The sequence below is a fragment of the Drosophila nasuta genome, chromosome 2R (genome assembly GCF_023558535.2).
Source record: "Drosophila nasuta strain 15112-1781.00 chromosome 2R, ASM2355853v1, whole genome shotgun sequence".
NCBI classification, from domain to species: domain Eukaryota; kingdom Metazoa; phylum Arthropoda; class Insecta; order Diptera; family Drosophilidae; genus Drosophila; species Drosophila nasuta.
Genome location: NC_083456.1, coordinates 12,242,604 through 12,267,033, shown reverse-complemented (window position 1 = coordinate 12,267,033; position 24,430 = coordinate 12,242,604). Strand labels below are relative to the sequence as shown.

Genomic DNA, 24,430 nt, shown 5'->3' with positions numbered 1-24,430 from the left:
TTCTTTCTTCTTTTTTTGTTGTTGTTGTTACTGTTCCTCTCTCTTTTCTTCACGCTCTGCGTTGTATTTGTTTTATATTGAGAATTGTTGATAACTTTATTTGCTTTGGCATTATATACAGCAAAAAAAAATGACAACAACGAAATTCTTCAACAGCCCGTGACAAAGCACAAAGACAGAGACAGAGAAAAAAAAACCAGCTTTAAGTATTATATTTTTGCTTTTATTTGTTTTAATTTTACATTTATGTTACCCCCACTTTTAGCGCGACTTTGTTTGTTTTTGTTTTGCTTGCGATTATTTAATTTCTTTCTTTTGGGGCAAATATAAAAGTAAAACATTCCAAATGACGTCAGTGGAACATTGCTTAAGCGTTGGTAATCTAGTGTGAAATTCTGATAAGTATTTCCCTTGGATTAGGTCATTATTTCGCTCTCCCTCTCTCTCTCACTCTCTTAAACCTTAAGTCAAATGTCACGTAATATTGACAGCAATTGTAGAGTATATATTCGATGATAACTATATACGAGCAGTTCCATTGGTTTTAGTCAACTACGTGTGCTTTTGTGGCAAAAAAGGAAATCTTTATCTGGCCGAGACGTCACTTTGTGTGTGTGTGCAACATTCAACGTTCAACGCTGGCAACAACGTGCAATGCAATTTCCGCTCCGCTGTCAGTCGATATGAAAAATTCTATGGCAGGAAAAATGCTGTCATAATAAATGCAATACATATTTATTTATACTGTATCAGAAGCATATTTTGCATACACTCACACAGGACGTGATGTTTGGCTATGAATTTCTATTGATAGTGAATATTAAAGTGAAGAGAGTCTGTCAGTCAATCTCGAAGCGTCAGAGAGGATATTATGTGCACACAAAATAATCAGCTTTTTATACATTTTTGCAACTATTTTTCACATTTTTCAAATTGCCATTTCTTCTTATCTACTTTCAGCTCGACATCTGGTTGCAATGGCATCTTCTCACGTCGCCTGGATTTCTCATCATTCAATTTGCTGCCAAAGACGCGTTTGAATTCTTATCAAGTTAAGGTGAGTTATGCGACTTTCAAATTACATTTATCATACGTCGACGTCTCTGTAATTGAGTAGAAGTAGTTAACTTTATGAGGGCTATTTTCATTAATCAGCAAAACAACACAGAAAACGAATGCTGACTTTTGCTATTTTATAGTACAACAATCTGCTGCTCATTCATTTGCTATTCATTTTTAATACTCAAACTCGTACTCATACTTGTACCCGTGAGTGCAGCATTCATTCACAAAATGAGTTCTTGGAAGTTTTTACACATACGATAAACTCGGCGAAAGAAAAAGAAACTGCCTGCCTAGGCAACTTGGCAATTGGATACGCTCTTGGGGCAGGCCATGTACTCTTGACTTGTCTATTACAAGAGGAGGGACGGGGGGAAATAAGAAGTAGAGGAAATTGTTGATGTTGTTTTTCTAGCAGCATTGTTTGCATAGCGCAACAGTTCAGATTATTTCCAGCTGTTGTTGTTGGTGCCCAAGAAAATGGCAATATTCCTAGAAAAAAACAACATAGAAACAACCTATGCAAGAAAATTGTTAGCAACGCTAGCAAAAAGTATTATTATTTATTTATAATTTGTGTACTGCTTAGGTGACAACTTTTTATGGATGGTGGGGGGAAGTACAAACGGTTTTGTAGACTCGTTTGTGAAGGGGAATTTCGTAAACAATAAAAGTAAAGTTCAGTTTCGAGAGTATTTGAAGTTCGTTGCGGTTTTTCGCTCAATGTCTTGAATTACTGTTTACACTTATGTGACTTATGCAAATGTCAACAATTTTCGTGAAGCTGCGCATTTGTTTTCTGATACTTGTGCTGCTATTGAACTGTACTGATCTCTCAGATATATATAAAGAGAGACCACACAGAAGTTTGCACAAGTGGCAATTAGCAAAGAACGAGAGAGAGAGAGAAAACATAAATGACAAAAAGACAAAACTCATGCATGCAGATAGAATACAGAACAAGCCCTTGGAGTTTACTTTGAATATTTCATGTGGCACAACAATAACAGCAATTGCATTTCAGATAAAGCCGACAGATGAAGATGGAGTAGGGAGTTGGGGGAAATGGGGAGCTTCGCATAACAATAGCAAAATATTTGTGGCTACCTGTCGCACTGAACTGAACTGTATCTGTATCTGTATCTGTATCTTGCAGTTGTATCTGCATCTTTTGGCTGGCTTTCGAATCCCTGGCCAACTTATGTGTTGTCTGCACGCATCTCTCAGCTCTTAGCTTGAAGCTCCCAGCTGCTTTTGTCTGGATGCTTTTAAAAACTTTACAATTCAATTTTTGTTTCGTTCTCTCTCGATTTTGGCAGTCTGCCCTGCTGCTGCTGCTTGCTGCTCTTGGCATGCATTTCGAATTGCATTTTGTATTGAATTTATAAATATTTAATGCCATTCAAAATGCCATGCAATCGCCCAGACCAGAGACCAGACCGAACTCAACCGAAGCGTTGGCGTATTAAATTTGTATAAACCTGCCATGACTAACTGTCTAGGATTTAACCCAAAAGAATAAGCACTAAAGGCGTTGGCTTGGCAACAACAACTTACTAGTCGAGCATACCATGTTTAGTTTTCTTTTCATCTGCAATTTCAAGGGCTTTAAAAGTTTCCTTTTTGCTGCAGAGCACAGACAATCCAAAGTTTTTGGTCCAAACTTAAGCTAGACGACAAGTTGGTTTAGAGCAGCAAAAATACCCATTCAACTTTTATGAAAAACTTTTGAAATAACACAAAAAATGAGCAAAAAGCAAATTGATTGCTGAACTGATTGCAATAGCATATCCTTAGCCCTTAGCCTTAACCCTTGTTTGCCCAAAGGATTAGCTATAATCAAACCGGTTCGACTGGCTCCGACTCATAATAATAATTAACACAAGTCAACTTGTTAATCATTGAGCGATTCCCAAAAGGGTTGCTCTTCTCTTAAGCCGCATCACTGATTTTTTTAATCAGACCATATCATTGACTGTCTCGGCAGTTGAGGAAAAACCCCTCTCAGCTTTTCCATCAGCTGTCAACATTTCATTCAGTATTTTTTTTTTAGAACCCAACTGCTGCGCGAGTTTTAATCAGCTATAATTATAATTAACAAAGCGTTAGCAATTGCCCACAGGAACAGAATATTCTTGTTCCTGTAAATTTTTCGGGTAGTTTTTCTGTGTGTTTTCATTGCGACTTAAGTCAACTTGTTTCATCATTTATTACGCGTCGCCTTTTGATGCCACATCTGCTAATTGTTAACGGACTGCGAAATACTTTATTATTATTTCCCCCTTTTTATTCGGGGTGTTGTCCTGAGTACAGATGATTCAGTTTGTAAATTCGTTTAGCCAGTTAATAATAAAATTGTGTGTTCAACGTGTTTCGATATTTATTAATAATTAGCATACGATTAAATCAGTTTTTCACAAATATTTTCTTTACTAAACTAAATGAACTGTTTTATATAGCATTTTATAGTCGCAAACTGTTTGTTCTGACTCATTTCGCAAATTGTGCTCAGTATGCCAATCAATCTTTGTCTTCTGAAAAGAAAAAAAAAACGAGAACTTTAAATAAGAAAATAAGTTTTATAAATGATTGATGAGCAGCGTTCATCTGACTGTGGCGCACATGTGTCGTGAATTGGAGCTAAAATTTCGCATATATAACATGAATATATATCAGAGATACACGATTCACAAACATTTCCACAAACATTCGCTGGTCATTTAATCAATTATTATTTCCCATTTTCCACACAATATATTTTTTTCAAAATTTATTTGTTTGGCTTTAAAAATAACTTTTTGAAAAGACTTTTTCGAAAAAAGTTTTTGGCCTTGTGCAGATGTTGCAATTCCTGAGCAGATTTCCGGAAACTTAGCAGACATCAGAGAATGGGGGCGTGGTTGTGTAAAAGGGGCTGAACAGTTATTTTTTTGTTCCGATGATCTTTTGGACAGTGGGCGACGTTGTCGAGTGTATTTTGCACACGTTAGTTGACACTCTCTCTTGGAGTGCTGACACTTTAGAGATTGATTGTGCCCAAATGTCAGCGGCAGCAAAATGTGGCAAGTCGAGTATATACCGAGTGTGTGTGTGTGTGGCACACACACATGAAATGCGTCTCGTAGGCGCCAGTCCGAGAATAATTTATGCAATTTTGAGTCTCGAAAAGGCAACGAAAAATTGCAGAGCCAAAGATATTTATGCATGCTCTTGCATATGTGATAGATGTGGCAATGTGTGTGTGTATGAGTGTGTGCGTGCTTGGTGTGTGATACTTCAGCTGCAGTTTTGCAGTTGCACGTTATTCTTTATGACCATATCATTCATTTGCAACTTTTTGGGCTGACATTTGGCTACGCTTCGCTGATTTGAATGTTGTGCCGTGCCGCATGTCAAATATTCGGCGACTTGTCGCTGCCACATGTTGTGAGGTGTCAACGGTGTCTTTTTTTCGTGGCAACCATAAAGTCGGTCTTTGTAAAAGGGTTTTTTATTATTTAGTCTGCATTTAAAAGGGGCGTATTCAGCAAATTGTGTGAGGTGTAAACATGGCATTAAACATTCTTCTTAAATCACATTAAAATTGTTCAATTTGATTTTTAATTTGTTTTGAAATTATAATAATTACATTCTAACTGAAGCCATTTTATAGAATAATTAGAAAAATAGTTAAGTGCTGGAGCAAATTATGCTAAAATTTTAAGGAGAAACTATGCGACTGAATCCCTGAGATTTTCTAACATATATTTCATTTGATCCTTAATATGTGTAGTACCGAAGTCTTATTTGATTTGGTACCAAAATCTGCTATAATGTATGTACAATATTTTCATTCCTACTTAAATACAATTTACTTTTTAGCTACTACATAAAACGAGTATAAAAAAGTAACTAAAATTTCCTGGCAAATCGGGTATATGTTCAAATTGTATAACATAATCTAGGTTCGATTGTATTATGCGATTCTCAATGTTCTTGCTTACTCTAAGAAAATTTAAGGGAAAATAAAGCAAAATTCATTGCTAAATCGTGCTGAAATTCAGATGACAAATTATGTGACAAAATGTTCAATATTTTCTCATTTAATTTCATCAGCTTCAATTACAATAAGGTGGTTTAAGTGTAACATTAAAATCTAAGCTTATCAAAGACAATTTTCCTGCAAGCTAGGCAATAAAATCATTACAAAAATAAAGCCAGATTTCCTCGCCAAATCAGGCTGAAATACGAATGCGAAACCCGCATAAATTATGGCAATAGCTTAAACCGAATTTAAAGTGCAGTATTTTATGCAAAAGTTCTAGAGACGCCCACGCAGCAGACAGACTTGGAGACAGACAGACAGACAGACTGAGTGATAGCCAGATAGGTTGGTAGACAGGTAAATGGCTGTGGGCCATGTTTGCCAGTTAGTGTTGAGTCTGTTGAGTGGCATCTGGAGTCTAGAGAGTGGAGTAAAAAGACAGAGTCTCTGTGCTCTGCTTTTGGTCTGGCAGCTGGAAATGATGTGCGTCTGGTTGGCTCGACTGCCTTTAACATGACATTTATTGTAACTGTCGTTTTTGCGTCTCCGCGCGTTTCCCCTTCGATTGCCCCACACACAAAAGCAGCAACATTGTCACATGTTGAATGTTGTATAGTAGCTTCAGTTATTGTTGTTACTGTTGTTGCTGTTTGCTGTTGTCATTTAAGCATTTGATGTGCATTGTGGTAGACATGCCCTGCAGCAGACGGGCGCCGCCATCAGCATTGATATAGAACTTGCTTGCAGTCATTGTCATGGCAACATGTTGCCAACATCATTTGCCGACAGCAGGCAGACGGACAGACAGACAGACACAACAAACATACACACTCAGCTCAGCTCTCTTTCGCTCTCTTATCATTGTCATTTATTTCAATTTTTGCATCTTTCGCCTTTCCGGGCGCAAATTGCAGGCAATAATACAAGCCAGAAATTTGCTCAAGTGCGCTTGCAAAATGAATAATTATGCGTGTGTTTTGTAAAGTTAACTCACCCACACCCACACACGTCTCTCCCTCCCCTTGGTAGTTCAGACTTTGCGTCTTGTTTCTTGCGCGCTTAATTAAAATTAGCCCAAAGCGAAACACACACTCAACGCATTTGTTTGTTGGGTCAATGCACGGCTTATGTCCTTTTTGGGGCAAGCCAACAATTTTGAATGGCATTTTGAGGCAAAAATTTCATTTCAATCTTTGGCCCTCGCTCGCATCACAAAATGTTTTCCCATCGTTAGGCGCTTGGGATAATGTCAGAAATTTCATGATGATAACACGAGAGTGAGAGTGAAGGACTTTGAGATTAGATGCGAAACGAGCGACATTGAAATGTTGTTGAACTCGTCCGCTTCGTCGCATCCTCTCACAAAATGTTAAATTATTAGCCACAGGCTGCTGCCTGCATTTCATATGGGGATATTGACAGTCGAAGTTGCGACTTTTGGTATCGCTAATTGTAACCACAAATGCGATGTGATCTGTTGTGTTGTGCTGTGCGCATTAAACAAATTAAAAATGTATTGACTTTTAATGTTAACGAGTACTCAATACACTCATTCGCACACACTCGCACTCACACGACGGGTACTTGTTTAACCTAAAAAACAAGCAAGCGAAATAAAATAAATCGAAACAATAACAAGAATAAATACACTTGAAAGTCAACCCACACACTAAGCGTGAAGCGCAATTTGCATTGCCAGCATTAACAATTAAGCATTTGTTTACAATCCTCAACAGTAAAAACAACAACGAAAACGAAACCGAAACCGAGCAATAAAATCAACGCGAATTTATTGTTTTTTATTATATTTTTATTTTTTACATTTTTTTTTAATACCTTGCAGTTTCTAATCAAAAAGGGGTGACATAATAAATGCAGTTTATATTTTTCTCTGTTATAATTAATATTTTTTTTTTAATTTTTTTTATTTAAAACTTTATTAATTCTTTAAATTTGTTTTATTTTATGTTATAATTTAAATTTGTTTTGTTTATTTAATTTTTATGTTATTTAAATTTATTTTTTTTTTTATGTTATTTAAATTTATTTATTTTTTTTTATGTTATTTAAATTTGTTTTATTTTTTTTTATTTTTATGTTATTTAAATTTGTTTTATTGTTTTTAATTTTTATTTATTTATTTTTTTTTATTTTTTATTTATTTTTTTTTATTTAAAATTTTTTTTTTACAATTTTGTATTACGCTATTTTAGTTTTTATTATTCTTTATTTATTTTTTTAATTATATATATTTTTTTTTCGTAATACTTTGCACATTTAAATAAATAATAAATAAAATAAGTAGCATACTAATTTCAACTCATAGAATTTACACATTTATTTTTTAATTATAATATGCAGTACACAGGAATAAAATGCGTTACAGGGTGTTTGCTTAGTCGTGCATAACTGTTTTGTACTTTATTTAATTGCCGCTGCTGTTGTGTGCCTTCTCAATGGCAACTGATCTGTCTAGAGCTGGGCACGTAAACTCGTCGAATCCACACCCACAAACAATACATAAATTTAAAGCCTCGTCTGGCAATTTTTATGATTTAATTTCAATTTAATGTCTACAAGTGCGAGAGCTAGCTGAGCACAATATGTGTTCCCTCAATATGTGTGGTAATAATGCTCGCCTAAAAAACAAACGCGAGGCTTTGTTAAACTTTGCTGATTTCGTCTCAAAATAAAATGTATAAAAAAGTGCAATAAAGATTAAAAGCAATTGCCATTTCAAGATTGTTCTTATAAAAGAAATTACTGTTTCGCTTTTGTAATTAAACAAAACTGAAAGTAAAACAATTTAAAAGTATTTGCAAAAAAAAGGGCTATAAAGTTTATTTTTATTAAAATCGGTGCATTGTGCGAATATTTCTTCCAATTTTTGTAAATTTCACTGTTCGCAAAAGTTAATTGAAAAATGTTTAAGGTTCGGCCTGACAGACATATTTATGTTGCATTGTTGTTGCTGTTGTGGCATGCAACGGCAGCTGCTGCTTGCTTGTTTTGTTGTGCATCGCAGTGAACCGCAACGGTTTGCAATTTTTCAAGTTAACGCTTCATTTGGTTGCAAGTGAAATTGCCTTCGCTGTTCGCTGCGTGACGCACTGAGAGAGTGAGTGAGTAGCAAAAGGGTGAAAATGATGGAACTTATTTTCGCAATTGTTTTACACTTTTTAACATATATAATACATAAATTTTTAAAATAAATATTCCATTTATTTGCTGGCAACTCAAGCGACGACAAGTCAACAAACTTTTGTGCAACAAACAATTGTTTTACTCGGCTGCTGCAATTGAAGCTCATCTCAGACTCAGACTCAGACTGAGACTGAGACTCAGTTTTGTATGACAGCTGACTGACATAATGTTCGCTCATGTTGAGGATGCCCCGCTTCAAGTGTCAACTGTTTGACAGCGCTCCCCAGTGTTCAAGACGATGATGATGACGATGACGATGATGATGATCAGCTTGTCAGTTGTTGTGCTGCTAATGACCCAGAGTTTGTAGTTGTATATTCTTTATTTGAGAGTTTCGTTTGCATTATTTATTGAATATTATTAGTTTAATTGTTTGCCATAATTCTGTAATGACAGCTTTGAGATTTATGTGTGATTGCAACTTGAGTTTGTCGAACATTTTAATTAAAACATTTGCCGCTGATGTCGACGATGACGATGACATAATCTCTGTGCAGTCATTAGCCACCCTCAAAAACTCGACTCAAGAGACACCTAAAGACAACAACATTGTTGTTGTTGCTCGCCATTGTCTCGCCCCCAGAGAAACTACTCTTGAGATACGCACACACACATGTATCTCATAGATACTGTATCTATGTGTAGTAGTCGTTGAGTAAGTATTTAGGCTGGCGCTGCGGACAATAAATCTGATTAATGCGCAAATAATTTTCGATTCAAGGCAAGTTTCATTCGCTGTGGCACATTTAAGTAGCACATTTTAGTTTTATGTTGCTGCTGTTGCTGTTCACTTGACTTTGATTTATTTCCAGCTTGCAACATTTTCTTTTTCTTTAGTTTTTATTTTTAATTATATGTATGTACTTTGCATGTACATATGTTGACAACATCTGGCCATCGATTGTAAATTTTCATATTTTATTATCATACATTTTTTCGCATATTCTTTTGTTGTTTATTGTTTGACTCGAAGACACGCTCGAAATCATTTCTTAATGAAAATAAATTGCTTAATTTGTAGAGTTTACATAAAATTGAAATAGTCTATACATTATTTTTGGTGAACTCTTTTATAATAAGGCCACTTTGTGTGCATAAACAAAACTATGAAAATATCTCTTAGAGCGTGTTGTGTGTTGAGTGCAACATAGACTCGTAAAAAATGCCAGACTACATTGCGAGTCCTTAGCGACGGCAGCTGTGTGTAACGGCAATGAATATCGTATACTATATATACGATATATGTAGGTACAACGCAATTTTCCAATTTATTTTTTGTAGTTTTCTTTTGGAGCTCATTTCCAGCTGCCACTGCTGCTGTTTTGTGGTTGTTGCCACAGGAAGTCCAAGTTGTTGTCCGCCAGTCATCCACTCAGTCAAAGGCACTCGGCAAAGTCATTCAGCCGGCAGGAAGAAGTCTTCCAGGCACTGCCTGCCAGTCATTGAAAACTGCGCCAAACGCCTGCTGCACATTATTAACTTTGCTCAGTTGCTGTTGCTGTTGTTGTTGCTGTTGCTGTTGCTGTTAGTTCTGAGGTCATTGAGCTGCAGACAGCCAAAGCAGCAGCAGGACTCTGTATGTTATATGGCCAAAAAAGCCGCAGAATGAGCCACTTTAATTACGGCCAATCATTTATCATAAAAGCGAAAATGCCATTTGCAAAATGTGAGAGTCATAAATATGCAGCAAGGATGTGAGAGACAGCTTGCAAAAACACTGCTGCAAGAATGAAATTCAAAGTCAAGAGCTTACATCAAAGATTCTAAAGACTGCAGTTGGTCTTAGTGAAAAATATATTTAATACATATTGAAAGTCAAAGTACAAAGTTGATAACATATTAAACAGAAATTCTAAGTCAAGTATTTTAATGATTTATAGCTGAATATATATATAAGAAAAATTCAAAGTCAAGTATTTTTTAAATTATATTTAAAGGAAAATTTTAATCAATTGTTAACTTTACTGCAAAGATCTTAAAGACTAACGAATCTTTAGCACAGAATATATTTGTATAGAAGTTCGAAGATTCATAACTTAAATTATATTTAAATGAAAATCCAAATCAATGCCAACATTAGATACCCTGGGGTTTCTTTTTGCTTAAATGTTGCAAACAAGTTAAAGATTGCTGTTTCTCTTAGCTGAAAATAAGTTTAAACGAAATTCAAAGTCAAGTATTTCCTTTACTGAAAACTGTCTATAGAATGACGTTTATCTTAGCTTAAAGTATATTTCATAAAAATTCAAAGTCAAGTATTAAATTTACTACATAATAGAAATTCAAAGTCAAGTTTTCCATGCTTTGCTCAAGTTTCCCTTTCAAGCTCTTGAGCTCAATACTTTTATGTATTTGTTAGAAATTAAAAGTCAAGCATATTGAAAGCTGCTCGTTATCCTGCTTCCAGTCTGTTTCACTAATTTTATATGTTGCTGCCACTCAAGTCTAGCATATGGATGGAAAGAGGGGAAAACGCATGCTGATTTAATGGCAAAAGGTAGCCATAAAAATCAATAGTTATTTGATGTGTCTGTCGACACGTCTGACTATTAAGTTTGGCTTGTAATAAGCTCATATTGTTAACGTTATTTTAATGCTACACAAGTAACTCGCTGTCGAGTAAAACTCAACTTGTTTATTCAAGTGCATTCTCGTCTCTCTAGCAGCAAACACACACAATGTGCATCTAATGGACTGTAGCAGAGCTTCTAATCAACACGAGCCATCATCATCATCCCGATCAACTTTTGGCTTCGTGTCTTCCTTATGTGTCGCATAATCCAACGATAATAGAAAACTGCTTTGATCCAATGCAATGTCTTTTATGGACAATTTGTATGCGTCGTCCTCTTGGCCCGCTTTTCTCGTCTCTCGTTCTCGTCTCTCATTTCTTTTTCTCGTCCTGTCTGCCATCGATGCTCGAAATTACCAATTTCTGGCCATAAAATGAAAGAGCGAACAAGTTGGGCGCCATTATCCTCGAGAAAACTCTAACGCTTTAAGCTCATTTTATTAGCAACATTATGAGGTTTGAGCTTAAGCTGCTGAAACTACTTTTTGCATACTTGATTCAGTTTTCAATTTTCAATTTAGTAAAAAATGTTGCGTGTATTTTCGCTGCCTTTTTGACCGTCTACAAAGTTGCCAATTAGGCGCAAAAGTTTTGCATAAATGTTTAACGATTCCAACTTCTTTTTGACCACTTTGGTCAGCCAGTGACCTCGGCAAACAAATCGATTTAGATGCTGCTGCTGCTGCTGCACCTGCCACCAAAATGAAAACAAAAGTAAATGTACATACAAAACAAAAAAAGAAAGCCAATCAATTTGATGACAAAAGTCAAAAAGAAGCGAAAAAGGGCCACATTGAAATTCTGTTTAGAGAAATTTAAATAAAAAATTGTCGAAGGAAAAACAAATATTGTTTGGGAGTAGCAAATGAAACGTGCGACTTTTATTGCAGGCGGCAGGCAGCAGGCAGCTATTTTATTGTTGTTGCAGCAAGTTCAGACACCTTTATATTAAATTGTGTCTGTGCAAACGAAATGCCATAAAATGGCAATTTAAAGCTCAACGACGATGTCAGCACCCGAAAAACGAAAACGAACGCAGAGCCCAAGGATTCCCAAACGCTTTTTTCCCACGCTTAAGCGAAGAAGAAGAAACGTTTGTCCTTCGTTTAAATAATATATAAATGCGTCAGACTTGGGGCCAAAGTCTGCGTGCCGCACATTTGCCAAATGCCTCCCGGCGGAGAGACACCAGCCAAAGGCAGAGGGGCAGAGTCAGAGAGAGAGAGAGAGGTGGCAAGGTCAAAGCACCCGACAAATACTCGAGCAAAGACGAATAGGCTGCTTCAGCTTCCCCAGTTTATTAACATTTTACGCAACCCAAAAAATGTCCCAACGCAGCAGCAACAGCAAACATAAACATAAAAGAGGAGTCAAAGTCAATGCCAAGCGACGAGCATCGTCGTTTCATATCGTTTCCCAGGGCCTACGCAAAAGGCCAAGTGCAAGGACAGCGGCGGCGCCTACTCGATGAGTGGATGATGAGGATGCGGGTGTGGGTGTGGATGAGGAGGAGTCTCTCTAGTGTCTCGTGTGTTGTGGCCATGGCCGTGACAATGAGCAGCGACATGGCCATGGCCATGGCCATGAGAAAGCCGGCTGGCAAAAAGAGCTTTTTCTGCGCCTATCTATCCCTACAGCCAGCGCCTGCGCAGAGTCCTTGCTCTCTCTCTCTCTCGGTGTGGTCGGCTCGGGTTTAATGTCCTTTGCAGCCGCAGCGTGTTATAGATACATTTTTGCTGCATTGAAGTTTTCGCTTTTTCCACGTGCTTCGCTTTGCCTCGCTTCGGTATCGAGAAAGTTGTCGACATCAAAATTTCTGCTCCTACTCTTCGCATGACTAATGTGGCAGGCTAATGACGTGCCACTGCCACTGCCGCTTGCCGCCTTCGTCGCTTCCCCTTGAGTCTGTCTGCCTGTCTCTGTGTCTTGATCCTGTCTATTTTTGTAAACTTTTGCCTTTTATATAGCATACTTTATGGCGCTTAACATGTGTTTACGCTACGTTCAAAAGAGTGAGTGTTGTTGATATGTGTGTGTGTTTTTGATGTGTGTGTGGAGGAAATACCCATGCGCTGGCTTTGACTGTGGGACTTTTGGCTGACGCTGTTTGCTACTTTGCTTTGCCTGTTAATTTACATGGGGGTCATTATCTAGCATTTGTCTTGCCGCATTGTGTTGCAACAACGCTTTGCGCTGCATCAGCAGCGAACAAATGGCGAGCACACTTTTTACACACACACGCCGCCCACTCTTCCGACCACGCCTCCACCCATTTCTTTTTTACCGCGCTTCATTCGTGGCTTTGTCTGCGCTTGTAATGATTAATGTCAAGTCTTTTTCTGTTTTTTGTTGTTCCTCTGATCTGCTAGTTTTTTGCTGCTGCAGTTTTTTCTTTCGCTTTGCGCGTCGCGTCATCAGCATTTTAATTTTGTTTAATGAAAAATTGCGAGCTGCGTTTTTTCTTTTATTTACATATATGTGCGCATATTTTTTTATCGTCTTTTGCATCGAAATTAAAAGCGAGCTTAACTCGACCCCGAGAGTCATTTAATTGCCATAAGGAAAGTGAGAGTTTATGCTGGTGATGATGATGATGATGATGGAGTTGGAGATGCAGTTGCATAGATACTCTACCATTTCCCCTTCCATTTCCTTCATTTGCAAAATGATTAATGATTCAGTGACGTCATGTGGAATACGCTTGTGGCATGTAAAAATGAGAAAAAACTTTTGTGTTTTGTCGCGCTTTTCCACGAAAAATTAATGAACAAACAACAACTGACGGCAGTCCAATTTTATTTACCATTTCCATTAGCATTTTATGCATTTAAAAAATTGCCAAAAAAAAATGAGAGAAAGATAAAAGAAATTTTGTTATAAATTGACTCATTTTCATTATTAATAACATAAAAGCAAAAAGCAAAACGAAAAAAATGTATTTTAATGCGCATTGTTAGCGCTTTGTTCGAAATGTTAATGATTTTGTTAATAATTTTGATGGTGACTTTTATGGTCATTAATTCAAATGAAGCCAGCGTCGCCTGCCTGCAACAGGTCAACGCAGGGTGAGGCAGCTGTAAATATCAGTTGTGGACGACGTCAATTAATCATTTGGTCAGTTTATATGCGATTTACATGCATTTTCTTCTTCAGCATTTGCTTGCTTGCCTGATGTGTCTTTAATGATAGATGGTTTGCTTGTGTTGTTGAGTGAAGGAAGGAAGGAAGAAAGAGAGTGGGGGAAAAAGCTGCGTCAAACGCTTTATTTACGCTTCAGCACTTCCTCAGCTGCGGCATCCGGATCCTCAACTTGACAGTGTCTTCCACTTGAGCGACGTCGTCGTCAGCGTCGTCGTCTGGGATGCTTTGATGCATTAATTTCTTACCTTGTCTGCTTGTTGCAAACGCATTCATCATGAATGAAAAGCAACCGAAAAGGCGTCAGACTGTAAACTATGAAATGCAGTCGAACCAGCTAAGCACAGCACAGATACAGCAAACAGTTAGCTGGCAAACACAACAATGCCACAATGTTGTTGGCTGACAGTGAGTGCAAATTATTTGCCCGCAAAGTATTTGGCTGCCCTTTGGCAGTTGTGTATATATTTTTTATCCTTGATGTGCTAGCACAACAACACTCGACAGTCACTTAAATTGCCATTTCAACAGCTCATTTCGCATGCCAAATGCTTGAAAGTATTGTTGTTGTTGTTGTTGTTGTCTGCCTGCTTGCCACACCCACCGCCCACAGCCCATCAAAGCTTTCACTGAGTTTGCCTTGCGGGTTCGTTGTCTGCTTACAAGCTTCTTTAATATGTATGTGTGTGTGTGTATTCCGCACGTGCAAATCCAAAAGGTAGTTCAACTGCCATTTATCATACGCACCGTTGTACCGAAGTGTGTGAGCCAACACAAAAAAAATTTGAGTTGAAGCGTTTGCTGCACATGTTAAATGCGACTGATCAAAATGCACAACAGGCCACACATTCAACGCTTCTGCTTCGTCGGCCAATGACGTCAAAAGTAGAGTGAGGGGCAAGCATAGAAAGAGAGAGAGGGAAAAGAGACTGAAGAGTTGCGACCACATGCTGTCTGTATGTTGTTGTTGTTGCTGCCTGCCATTCTTATCTGCAACAATTTAGTGGCACTTCCTTGCGCCATGTCGCCGGTCAGCAAAACGTCAAGAGCGGCAAGAACAACTTGCAACAGCAACTAGCAACTGCTCGTTGTAGGTTCATTGCTCGTTAAGTTATTGTCACCTTTATGGCCGCTGAGACCGGAGTCCAAAAGTGTCTGCACAGGACATGGCAGTAGACTTTGGCTTCTAAGTGGTTTCTTTATGCTCCTTGCTTGCCAACTTGTTAGTTTTCTCCTTTCCTTTTTTTTTTTGCGCTCTGACACAAAATTTGCACCTCACTCACTAAATTGTCCAAGCCAAAGCTTCTATTGTATGTCTTCTTTTTTTTGTTGTTGTTGGGGGCGTCTCGACGTCTCTTGAGTTGTGTGTTTGCTGTGCTTCGTGTTGCAGATGTCGCGACGTTGATAACAATTGCTTCGATTTGCGGCAGCAAAAAAAAAAAAGAGTATAAGAAGAGTTTCGTTCGTTTGTTGTCACTTCCGCTCAATGATTTATTTAGAGAAAATACAAAATATAAACGAGCACTTAACTTGCTGGCTTAATAAAGCATTAAATCAGGCGCTGCTTAAACAAAGTTTAACTCAATTTTGTGGCAACTTTGTCTAATTAACTTATTTACTTTGTCTAATTAAAGTTTGCTCTCGTTTTTCAACTGCTTTTTCTTACGGTTTTCTGTCTCTAAAATATTTTCAGCTTATTTTTTTAGCTTCTTTCATTCCCTCTCTAAGATAAGTTCTGCTTTTTTTATTCACTTTTCTCTCTTTAGTATATTTGCTGCTTCACTTTTGCTATTTATTATGCTGCTGCTCAACCGTAGAATCAATTTTAATACATCGATTTATGTGTGCACTAATAATTTGTTGCATTTGCAACGCACGGCGCGGCACGTACCACAAGTGCTTCAATAATAAATGGCTCTCTCTCTCTCTCTCTCTCTGTGTGTGTCACGCTGGCTTTGTTCGGATTACCATTTGAGGCATGCCACTTGAGCTGATCCTGCTGCTGCTTAATAAATTGCACCTGTGCATGCCATGATGCATGATGAAGTGGCAGCAGCAACTTCAGCGTTGTCGTCAAATTAATTAAAGTAGTAGTTGCACTTTAAGGATGCCCTCAGCTTTCGCTTTTTTTCGTCTTTTTTTTCGCTTACTCCTTTGAACAGCAGGAAGCTGACTGGCTGGCGTCGTGCCACACACACACACACATTCACACACAACATTTCCGATTGCCAGACATGCATTTTTATGCGCCGTTTGCGCCCGAAGCTTTGCTTCTCATACACATGTCTATGGCATTTTTTATGTTGAACTTTTTATTTGCACCTCATAAAACGCGCAAATGCGATGCGCCGCCGCGTTGTATGCAGCACTAAACACAATGTCTGACGGGGCATGTGGGGTGTGTATGTGTGTCTGCCACAAATGTGATATTTATGACGCCGGTGTCTCGGACAAAAGAACTGTGTATCCGTGTTCTGTAATGGAAAAATGCTGCTCTTCTCATTTATATATTTTTTTTGCTCGATTTTCGCTTGACTTTCACTGCAGCTGCTCCAATTTATGTGCAGCTGACCTGAGACTTGAGTGTAATTAAAATTTAATTTCTATATACAATTTAATTGATATTAATTTCATGGATTTCATTCTTTCGTTGCAGGTATGTTTTGACAATGCCACATAAATCTACGTTTACCTTTGGGTCTGGGTGAGTTGCAAAGAGCGCAAAACTTTAACGATAAACTGACTGAGAGAAACTAAAACTAAAAAACTTTATAGACACCGGTGCACTAAACACAAGTTTGGCGGCAAAAGTTTTTCCTGCTTTTGCTGGCCACACATAAACATCTTCTGATTAAAAGTTTTTAAATTAATTACTTGGAAGGATTATTTCAACAAAAAATATTATGAATTTATAAATAATAAATGCAGTTTGGCAGAGTTGGCTATAAGAAATAAATTTAATAAAATTAGCAAACAAAAGGATCATAAATTTAGGAGACTAATTTGGCATTTTGGCTATGTAAAAGGATTTTAGCTCGATTTAATGTCTCTGGAATGACTTGATTTCCGTAGGGAGTTATTTTTTAGCTGCACTTCTTGTGGCACGTCGTGAACATTGAAATATTTTATAGACCAAATTGTGTCACTGCTGCGGGCATTTTATTTACAACGCATAAATGCGCTTAATAAACGCGTTGCGCGTTGCACGTTGCAAGTTGTGCGTTGCACGTTGGTGTTGCACCTTCCATGGAGTTGTAAAAAGTCGAAATAGTTTCGGCCAAAGTTCCGCTGCATTAAACAGCTGCCCCAAAGCAACAGCGAACAGCAACTTTATTAGTTTGCGACCTTAACGAATTTCTCAGCACATTGCACATACGACGCGTTGGCTGCAACAACACCAAGCATCGAGTTGAGTTGAGTTCAGTTCGTTCGTGTGCTCGTCACAGTTTATGGCCACACATTTTATTAGGAAAGCAACACCAACAGTAAAAACAACAAAAATGGCTAAATTTGTATTTTTTTTTGTTTTTTTATTGCACATATTTTTTATTGCCGCTTTTATGCGCACTCTCAATTGAGTTGCCGCTTGAGGTGGCAGCTTCAAAACTTCCCTCTTCTGAAGCACACTGCCAAAGGTGAACAAACTGCGATTCTCTTGCGTTGATTGTGATCAATTGACGGCTCAGTGTCGACATCTATTTTGCGTCTCTATTTGATGGAATTGAGTTCTTTCTTGTGTTCTTCGCTCGCTCTATTGTTCGACTTATCTGCGGTTGTCTCGCAGCACGACTTTTCCTTTAAGTCCTTTATTCAAATGTCACATCACATCTGCGCAAAATGATCCTTGAAGGAACTACTGCGCATTTCCCAATTTCGTATTGCGACGCAGTTGGCAACTGCGCAGGTTTCCATCGCTTGATTGCCCAATCATCCAACCTTTAAGGCTTGGCAATTAATTGCCACATGGCATCGTCGCCATTCGGCAAGTCAACGCAAAAAGTCACGTCAAAACGGCTGTCAACAGACAAAAGCGGAGAACAATCAAAATGCAAAACGAAGTCCTTTCCATTTGCTTAACCCCTTTGTGTCCAGGGACAGCCTCGGGAATGTTGTTGTCAAGCAGGATTCGAGTTCTGAAACTTGTTGAAATTTTATGAGCAACACGAGCGCGCCTCAAGTGACGCAACAGTGACAAGACTGCGGGCTAAAGATATTATAAAAAACAAACAGGAAAATGTTACGAAAAAATAGCTGAAACTAGTTCGTAATACGGTAAGAACTCTAAACAATAGAAGACATCTTGGCGAAGACTTAATCGTAAATGAAAATTATATCAAAGTGAAGCGCATTGAAGAAAACTTGATAGAGACTTGATCTTAAAAGAAAATTATATCAAAGTGTAGCTCATTGCTTTTCCAGTCTAGAGAATTTCAATGCGGAAATTCCGCTTAGACATTCCGATTTATTTTTATTAAATTGTTGTCGCTTAAAGTTGTTAAAAAGGCTTCACTTGGATTATATTATTTTCATTACTTTGTTCAACTTCTTTTTATTAAATTTAATATTACTGCTAGAGAAATGCACAAAAATAACTCAATTTATTATTTGCTTTCCTTATTTTTATCTCTTTTTAAATTAACATTCAATTATTTTATTGCTGCCAGAGAAATATGCACAAAATATGTCGAATTTATTTTTCTCGTTTTCATCTCTTTGTTTCATTCCTTTTTACATTTTTTTAAAAATTAAAATGCAATTTTTTCATTGTTGCCATGCACAAAAATCCCAAAAAACAAATATGCCGAATTTATTTGTATTATTTTCATGTTGCATGTTGCACAGAGCTTAAGGGTTGTGCAAGTGACTGCTGCCAAGGATGTCTGCGAGTCACGTGCAACCCTTGATGCGGCTGTGGATGCTGCTGTTGATGTTGCTGATGTGGCAAGTGCAAGTTGCAGTTGGTTGCACGCGTTCTGTGTGTGTGTCTGCTAATTTATGCAACACATTTTAATTGCCTCTCAATGCAGAATGTGCAGCACGCCGTTGCATAATTGCATACGCTATTATTTTGTTTTCTGTTTTCTCTGTTGTTTTTTTTTTCTGGCGCATGTCCTTGCAACTAAATTGGAAATACATTTATACTATATAAGTCTATGCAATTATTTGCATAATCCGCATTTTTAGTTACAGACGTTGCAACGTCGCTCTGGGATTAGCCACAGTGTTGCATGCCCCCTTTTTGTGCCTCACTACACACACACACACAGTCTGGACTTGGCAATTTAAATAAATTCAACGACAGTTTATGAAAATTATGAATTTAAATGTGCCGCTGATAAATCGTGAAACGAAAATGTCTTGGAAAATTTTTTTATTTTCCACAGAAAAATTTCTCAACAGCTCTCTTTGTTGTGTCCCTTGACAGAAGTTACTTTCCCTGCCACAAAAAAAGGACCTTTTCGCTCCTGAAGAGTCCTTCAGATGTCGCTGATAAAGTGCATTTGGTGCTTTTGATGCAAATGACTCGAGTCTCTGGAATGTGGCCAAAAAGAAGAGAAGAAGCTTTAAAATATGTTCAGCTCAAAGGGCTGACGGTGACTTACGCGTAATTGCTCGACGCTAAAAAATGCAATTAAAAACATATTACACACATTGCAGGACACTCGTTTGTTGCCTCTTTTTATGTGTCCTGCATATTAAGTGGTGCTTCAGCTTAACGCTGCAGACATTCTGTGACTTTAATTATGCACAAATTATTTTGGCTTAAAGCATACCAAAACAAGTGAGAGAGTTACAGACGAGTGTGCTCGACTATGGGATACCCGTTAAGAATTTTCAATAAAACTTTGTCCTAAAAGTATTCCAAATAAATGTATAGCAAAAATACTAAAATACACCGAATAGTATATATGGTATTTAAGGTCTATCTCTTGCAGATACAAGTGAGAGTTACTGATGGGTGTGCTTGACTATGGGATACCCGTCAAGCATTTTCAACAAAACTTTGTACTTAAAGTGTACCAAATAAATGTATAGCAAAAATACTAAAACATACCGAATAGTATGTATGGTATTTTAGCTCTATCTCTTGCAGTGTTTTATACAAGTGAGAGAGTTACTGATGGGTGTGCTTGACTATGGGATACCCGTCAAGCATTTTCAATAAAACTTTGTCCTAAAAGTATACCAAATAAATGTATCGCAAAAATACTAAAACATACCGAGTAGTATGTGTGGTATTTAACGTCTATCTCTTGAAGTGTTTTATATAAACAGACAGAGTTTATAGAGTCGAAGATGCCAAACAACAAACAAACAACACAAACTTATAATACCCTTTTAACCTATTTGTAGCGGGTATCAAAATTTGCGTCAATTATGCATTTAATATGCAGCGAACGCATTTGCTTTTGCCATCTATAAAAGCGATTTATGCGCCAAAAAGGATACAATTTCAATTAATTTTAAGCTCTCCCACCTTCAAGTTATTTTTCCTTTCTTTCAGTCTGTGCGTCTGCTGGAAATTTGATTTCATTTGGCACGCGCAGCTCCAAAAAAAAGGGTTGCGACTAAGATATGGCGCCATTAAGGCTCATAACTTGTGTTTATGCCCGCTTTAAACTGTATTGTGTGGGCCATATAAATCGGATTAAGTCCATTAGGTGGTTTGGGGGCGAAGCAACTGAAGTCACAGCTGAGACTCTGTGAAAGTCCACTTCAGAAATTGGTCGCGCAGAAAGTCACTTGAGAACTCACTCAATTGAGTGAAGACTAAAGAAAAAAGTATTGAGAAACAAATGCGAAGTGCAAGTTCATGTTATTAAGATATTATTTTTGCAGTGAAGTAGTCGCAAAGCTGTTTAAAAGATTATATTTTTGAAAATTTCGGATAAGAGGATAACGTTTAAATTATTTCATTACTCTTGCGTTTTTCTTATTTTTATAATTTAAGATCTCATTAGGAACATCAATTGTCTTGAGAATGTACAAAAATCAATCAAGTTTTTCCCTTTTTTTAAATTTCTCAAATTTCGAATGAGAATAATGCTAAAAATAATTTTGTCTTAATACTTCTGCGTTTTTCTTTAAGATAAATCTGATTATATACTTCTTTTATATAATTGCTTTCTTTTAGCGTTCTTTAAAAAAATGGAATTGTGTCGATAAAAAGATATTAATGAGATGCAATTTATTTTATTTAAAACTGAAAAAACGCATACCATTTTAAATATTTGTTTATTCCTAAACAGTTTTTAGTTTATTATCAAAAAATGCATTAAATTATAAATTTATATTCCTGAGCTCACTTGGAAAAATCATTTGTACTGAGAATTTACAAAGTTAACTCAATATTTTATCTTCAATGAGAGACTATTTAAATTCCTTAACTTATCTAAAGAGGATGCTTAACATTTGAATGTTGCTTAATAAATCTACGTTTTTCGTTTGAAAAATTGAACTATAAGTTCATATTATATAATTCTGTCACCCTCATTAGTAAAATAAATTGTCTCAAAGTTTGACTAATATTTTCCCTTTAATGAGACACGATCTCAATCTTGGGAATGCCAGATGCTAATCGCATATCAATTTAATTAATAATCATTAAGAATTTGTGCCTTATATATACAACATTTAATTACAGCAGTGCTTCAATCTTTTCTGTCTTTTACCTGCTCAGCGTCTTAAGTTTCCAGTGCGAGGAGCAGCTTCTGAGATTTCAATTCAGCTCAGTTCAGTTGCTGCTTCTTCCTTCTTGTTATTGCTGCTTATTATTTTTTGTATTTTTGAGAAATTCTTTTCAATGAAACCTAACAAAAGCGAAAAACCTTATCGCTACCGAATTATAAAAATTATTTCTCGCTGCCTGAAAAAGAGACAACACAAAAAAGATTTGCCGCATCGCAAGTTTTTTTTTTTATTTTTGACTGAGCTACCTGAAAGGGCGAAATTAGAACCTGAAAAATATATGGGAAAGAAGAAGAAGTAAACCAGAATATTCAGAACGTTCATTGTTAAGGCTTGAGGATCGATCCTTGCTGCCAGGCACTTTGAAGAGGGTCGACTCTCAGCGTGCGTGTGTGTGTATGTGTGTGTTGCAGTGGCACGTTGACGTTGCGGCTGCGCATTGTCGTTGTCTCAGCTTACTGAACAGCCACAACAACAACAACAACCAGAGCATTGACAATGACAATAAGAGGCGACCGCAGTTCGCTTATCAGATTACATAATGTGACATAATTAATTTCGAAACGCGTCGCCTGCGGCTTTCTCCCAGACTCCTCTCCACAACAGCTACAACAACAACAAAAATGTTAAAAATAACTCTGTCTATTTTTTTTAAGGGCTCCTCTCTGGTTAGTTAAAGGGCCCATGTTTGCAGCTAGTTAATCAAATTTGGGTCATCATTCACCTCACCACGCGTGTTCAACGCGTTTTCCAGCTAAAAACAAATCTCTTGAGCCACCTTTAAGCCACGTCTATTTAAATGTTTTCTGTTTGTGTGTGGCTATCGCAACGCTGGAAATCGAAATCAAGAGAAAAAAGGGCTTCTCGCTAAATACGTTGAAATCCAATTTTCAACAAACATATATTTTATATGCGTACGCAAAGAATTTGTGTAAATATACAATATATTTTTTTAGGTTTTTGTTTTTCTTTTTTTTTTGGTATCAGTCCGCACATAAATCAAGCAATTGCCTGCATAAATATTTCGTCTCTTTCTCACAGAGTCTGTTCACAATATGTTCTTTTTGGCTTGTTGTAATAATTTTATTTATCACAGAAATTGTATCGTCTGCTCAGTTTTCTGTTTTCTGTGTTTTTGTAGTCGCGCTGTCACGCATAAGACATAAGACAATGAGACATTAACCCAAAAACAAGAATTCGGGCAGTGTAATTTGTTAAAATGTTTCAAGAGAGACACAATGTAAGAATGCGCTAGTTGAGCGCAGAGACTATTATCGATACCCTGGAAAAACATGATATCATCAAGGGAATAAATAAAAATTATATCTTCCCCTCCATAAATGGTTAACAAACCCAATTTGGTCAGATCAAGCGATGATAAAGCAATTTCTGCGACTTACACAACTTAATTACACCTTGCTCCTAGCCGGTTACAGGGTATGCATTAAAACAAACTGCGCTATTTGCAAAAATGTGGCATGCGAGCGACGCATTAGGGAAATGCACACTACGAAGTTGTTGTTGCTTTTATTTCAGTAGAAATTTACATGCAAATTTTGTAGAGCGCTTTTGTTGTTATTTTTTATTGTTTTTACGATTGGACGACGGCATCCGTTGCAAAAAAATACAAATTATATACACACAAGTATATCAGCGGCGATTTGCATAAAATTATTGAATAAAAATAAACGACATTACGTCATAACATTGCAACAACAATAACAACTAACAAAATTCGTATTTATAGTATTTCTTTCCCTTTTGTTTATAATCAATTTCACAATTGCTGCTTTTTATATCAACTCAATTAAAAAATGAAAATTGCAAAATGTTGCCCCTTTGGGAGGGTGGGAATAGCTGATAAAACACTCACACACACACACACTCACAGATAGCATTACAAATACAAACACAAACATGAGCAATCAGAGCCATTGTTTCAAGGATTTCGACACCATAAAAAGCCATACAATATTTAAGTCATAAAAATGCGAAAAAATCGTTATTTTTTAAGCGCAAGTTAATCAGCTGAGGCAGAGTGGGAAGGAGAGAGAGAGAGGGGGGGAGCAGAGCACGATAAGAGCATTTGTGTACATTAGACACACAATATTTATTACTGACAGAGGCAAATGCCATGTAATGCCTTCCTCCATATATCGTATAAACAAATATATATACACATATATAGTAAGTAAATCGTATGTAAAGCGAAAATTGTTGTTGCCTCATAGTCTCATTTCTATGCTACAGGACGTGACTTATGCGATATATATTTATTTCTTTAGTGGACGAGACGTCGTAGTTGGTCGTCAGGTTTTCAGTTCAGTTCAGAAAACAAGTCCATAAACCTTGTCTGGGTCGCATATATTTCCCCCCCTCCCCCCACACACACATGAATGAAAACTGAAACCGTAATAAACATTTAGTTTCGCATTTTATGCATTTTTCATGCGCATTTTTTTCAGTTGCTTTTAATACTTGACACGCAAATTGTTGAGAAAGAGTCGAGTAATGTGACGATAAAATTTCGAGAATTTTTATTTATTATATTTATATGAATTTTTAACCAATTAGACATTTTAAAAGCTAATAAATTTAGTCAACAATAAGAAACAAAGTTTAGAAGTAATTTTATTTATTATTTTTATAATAATTTATCTCTAATCCTTATATCTAAGAAACCTTAAGAGCTGCAGTTATTAAATTTGGTGACAACATTCTTCTCGAATTTTCGCGTTATA

At 36.9% G+C, this 24,430-nt stretch overlaps 1 protein-coding gene across 1 annotated transcript in view; it reads left to right on the top strand.

Annotated features, from left to right (window-relative positions):
* Positions 1–24,430, top strand: part of LOC132787161 (headcase protein) — a 107,646-nt gene that overhangs the window by 38,981 nt on the left and 44,235 nt on the right. Inside the window, 1 exon segment of the mRNA XM_060794077.1 lies at positions 961–1,057. Coding sequence (XP_060650060.1) covers positions 961–1,057 — 97 coding nt within the window.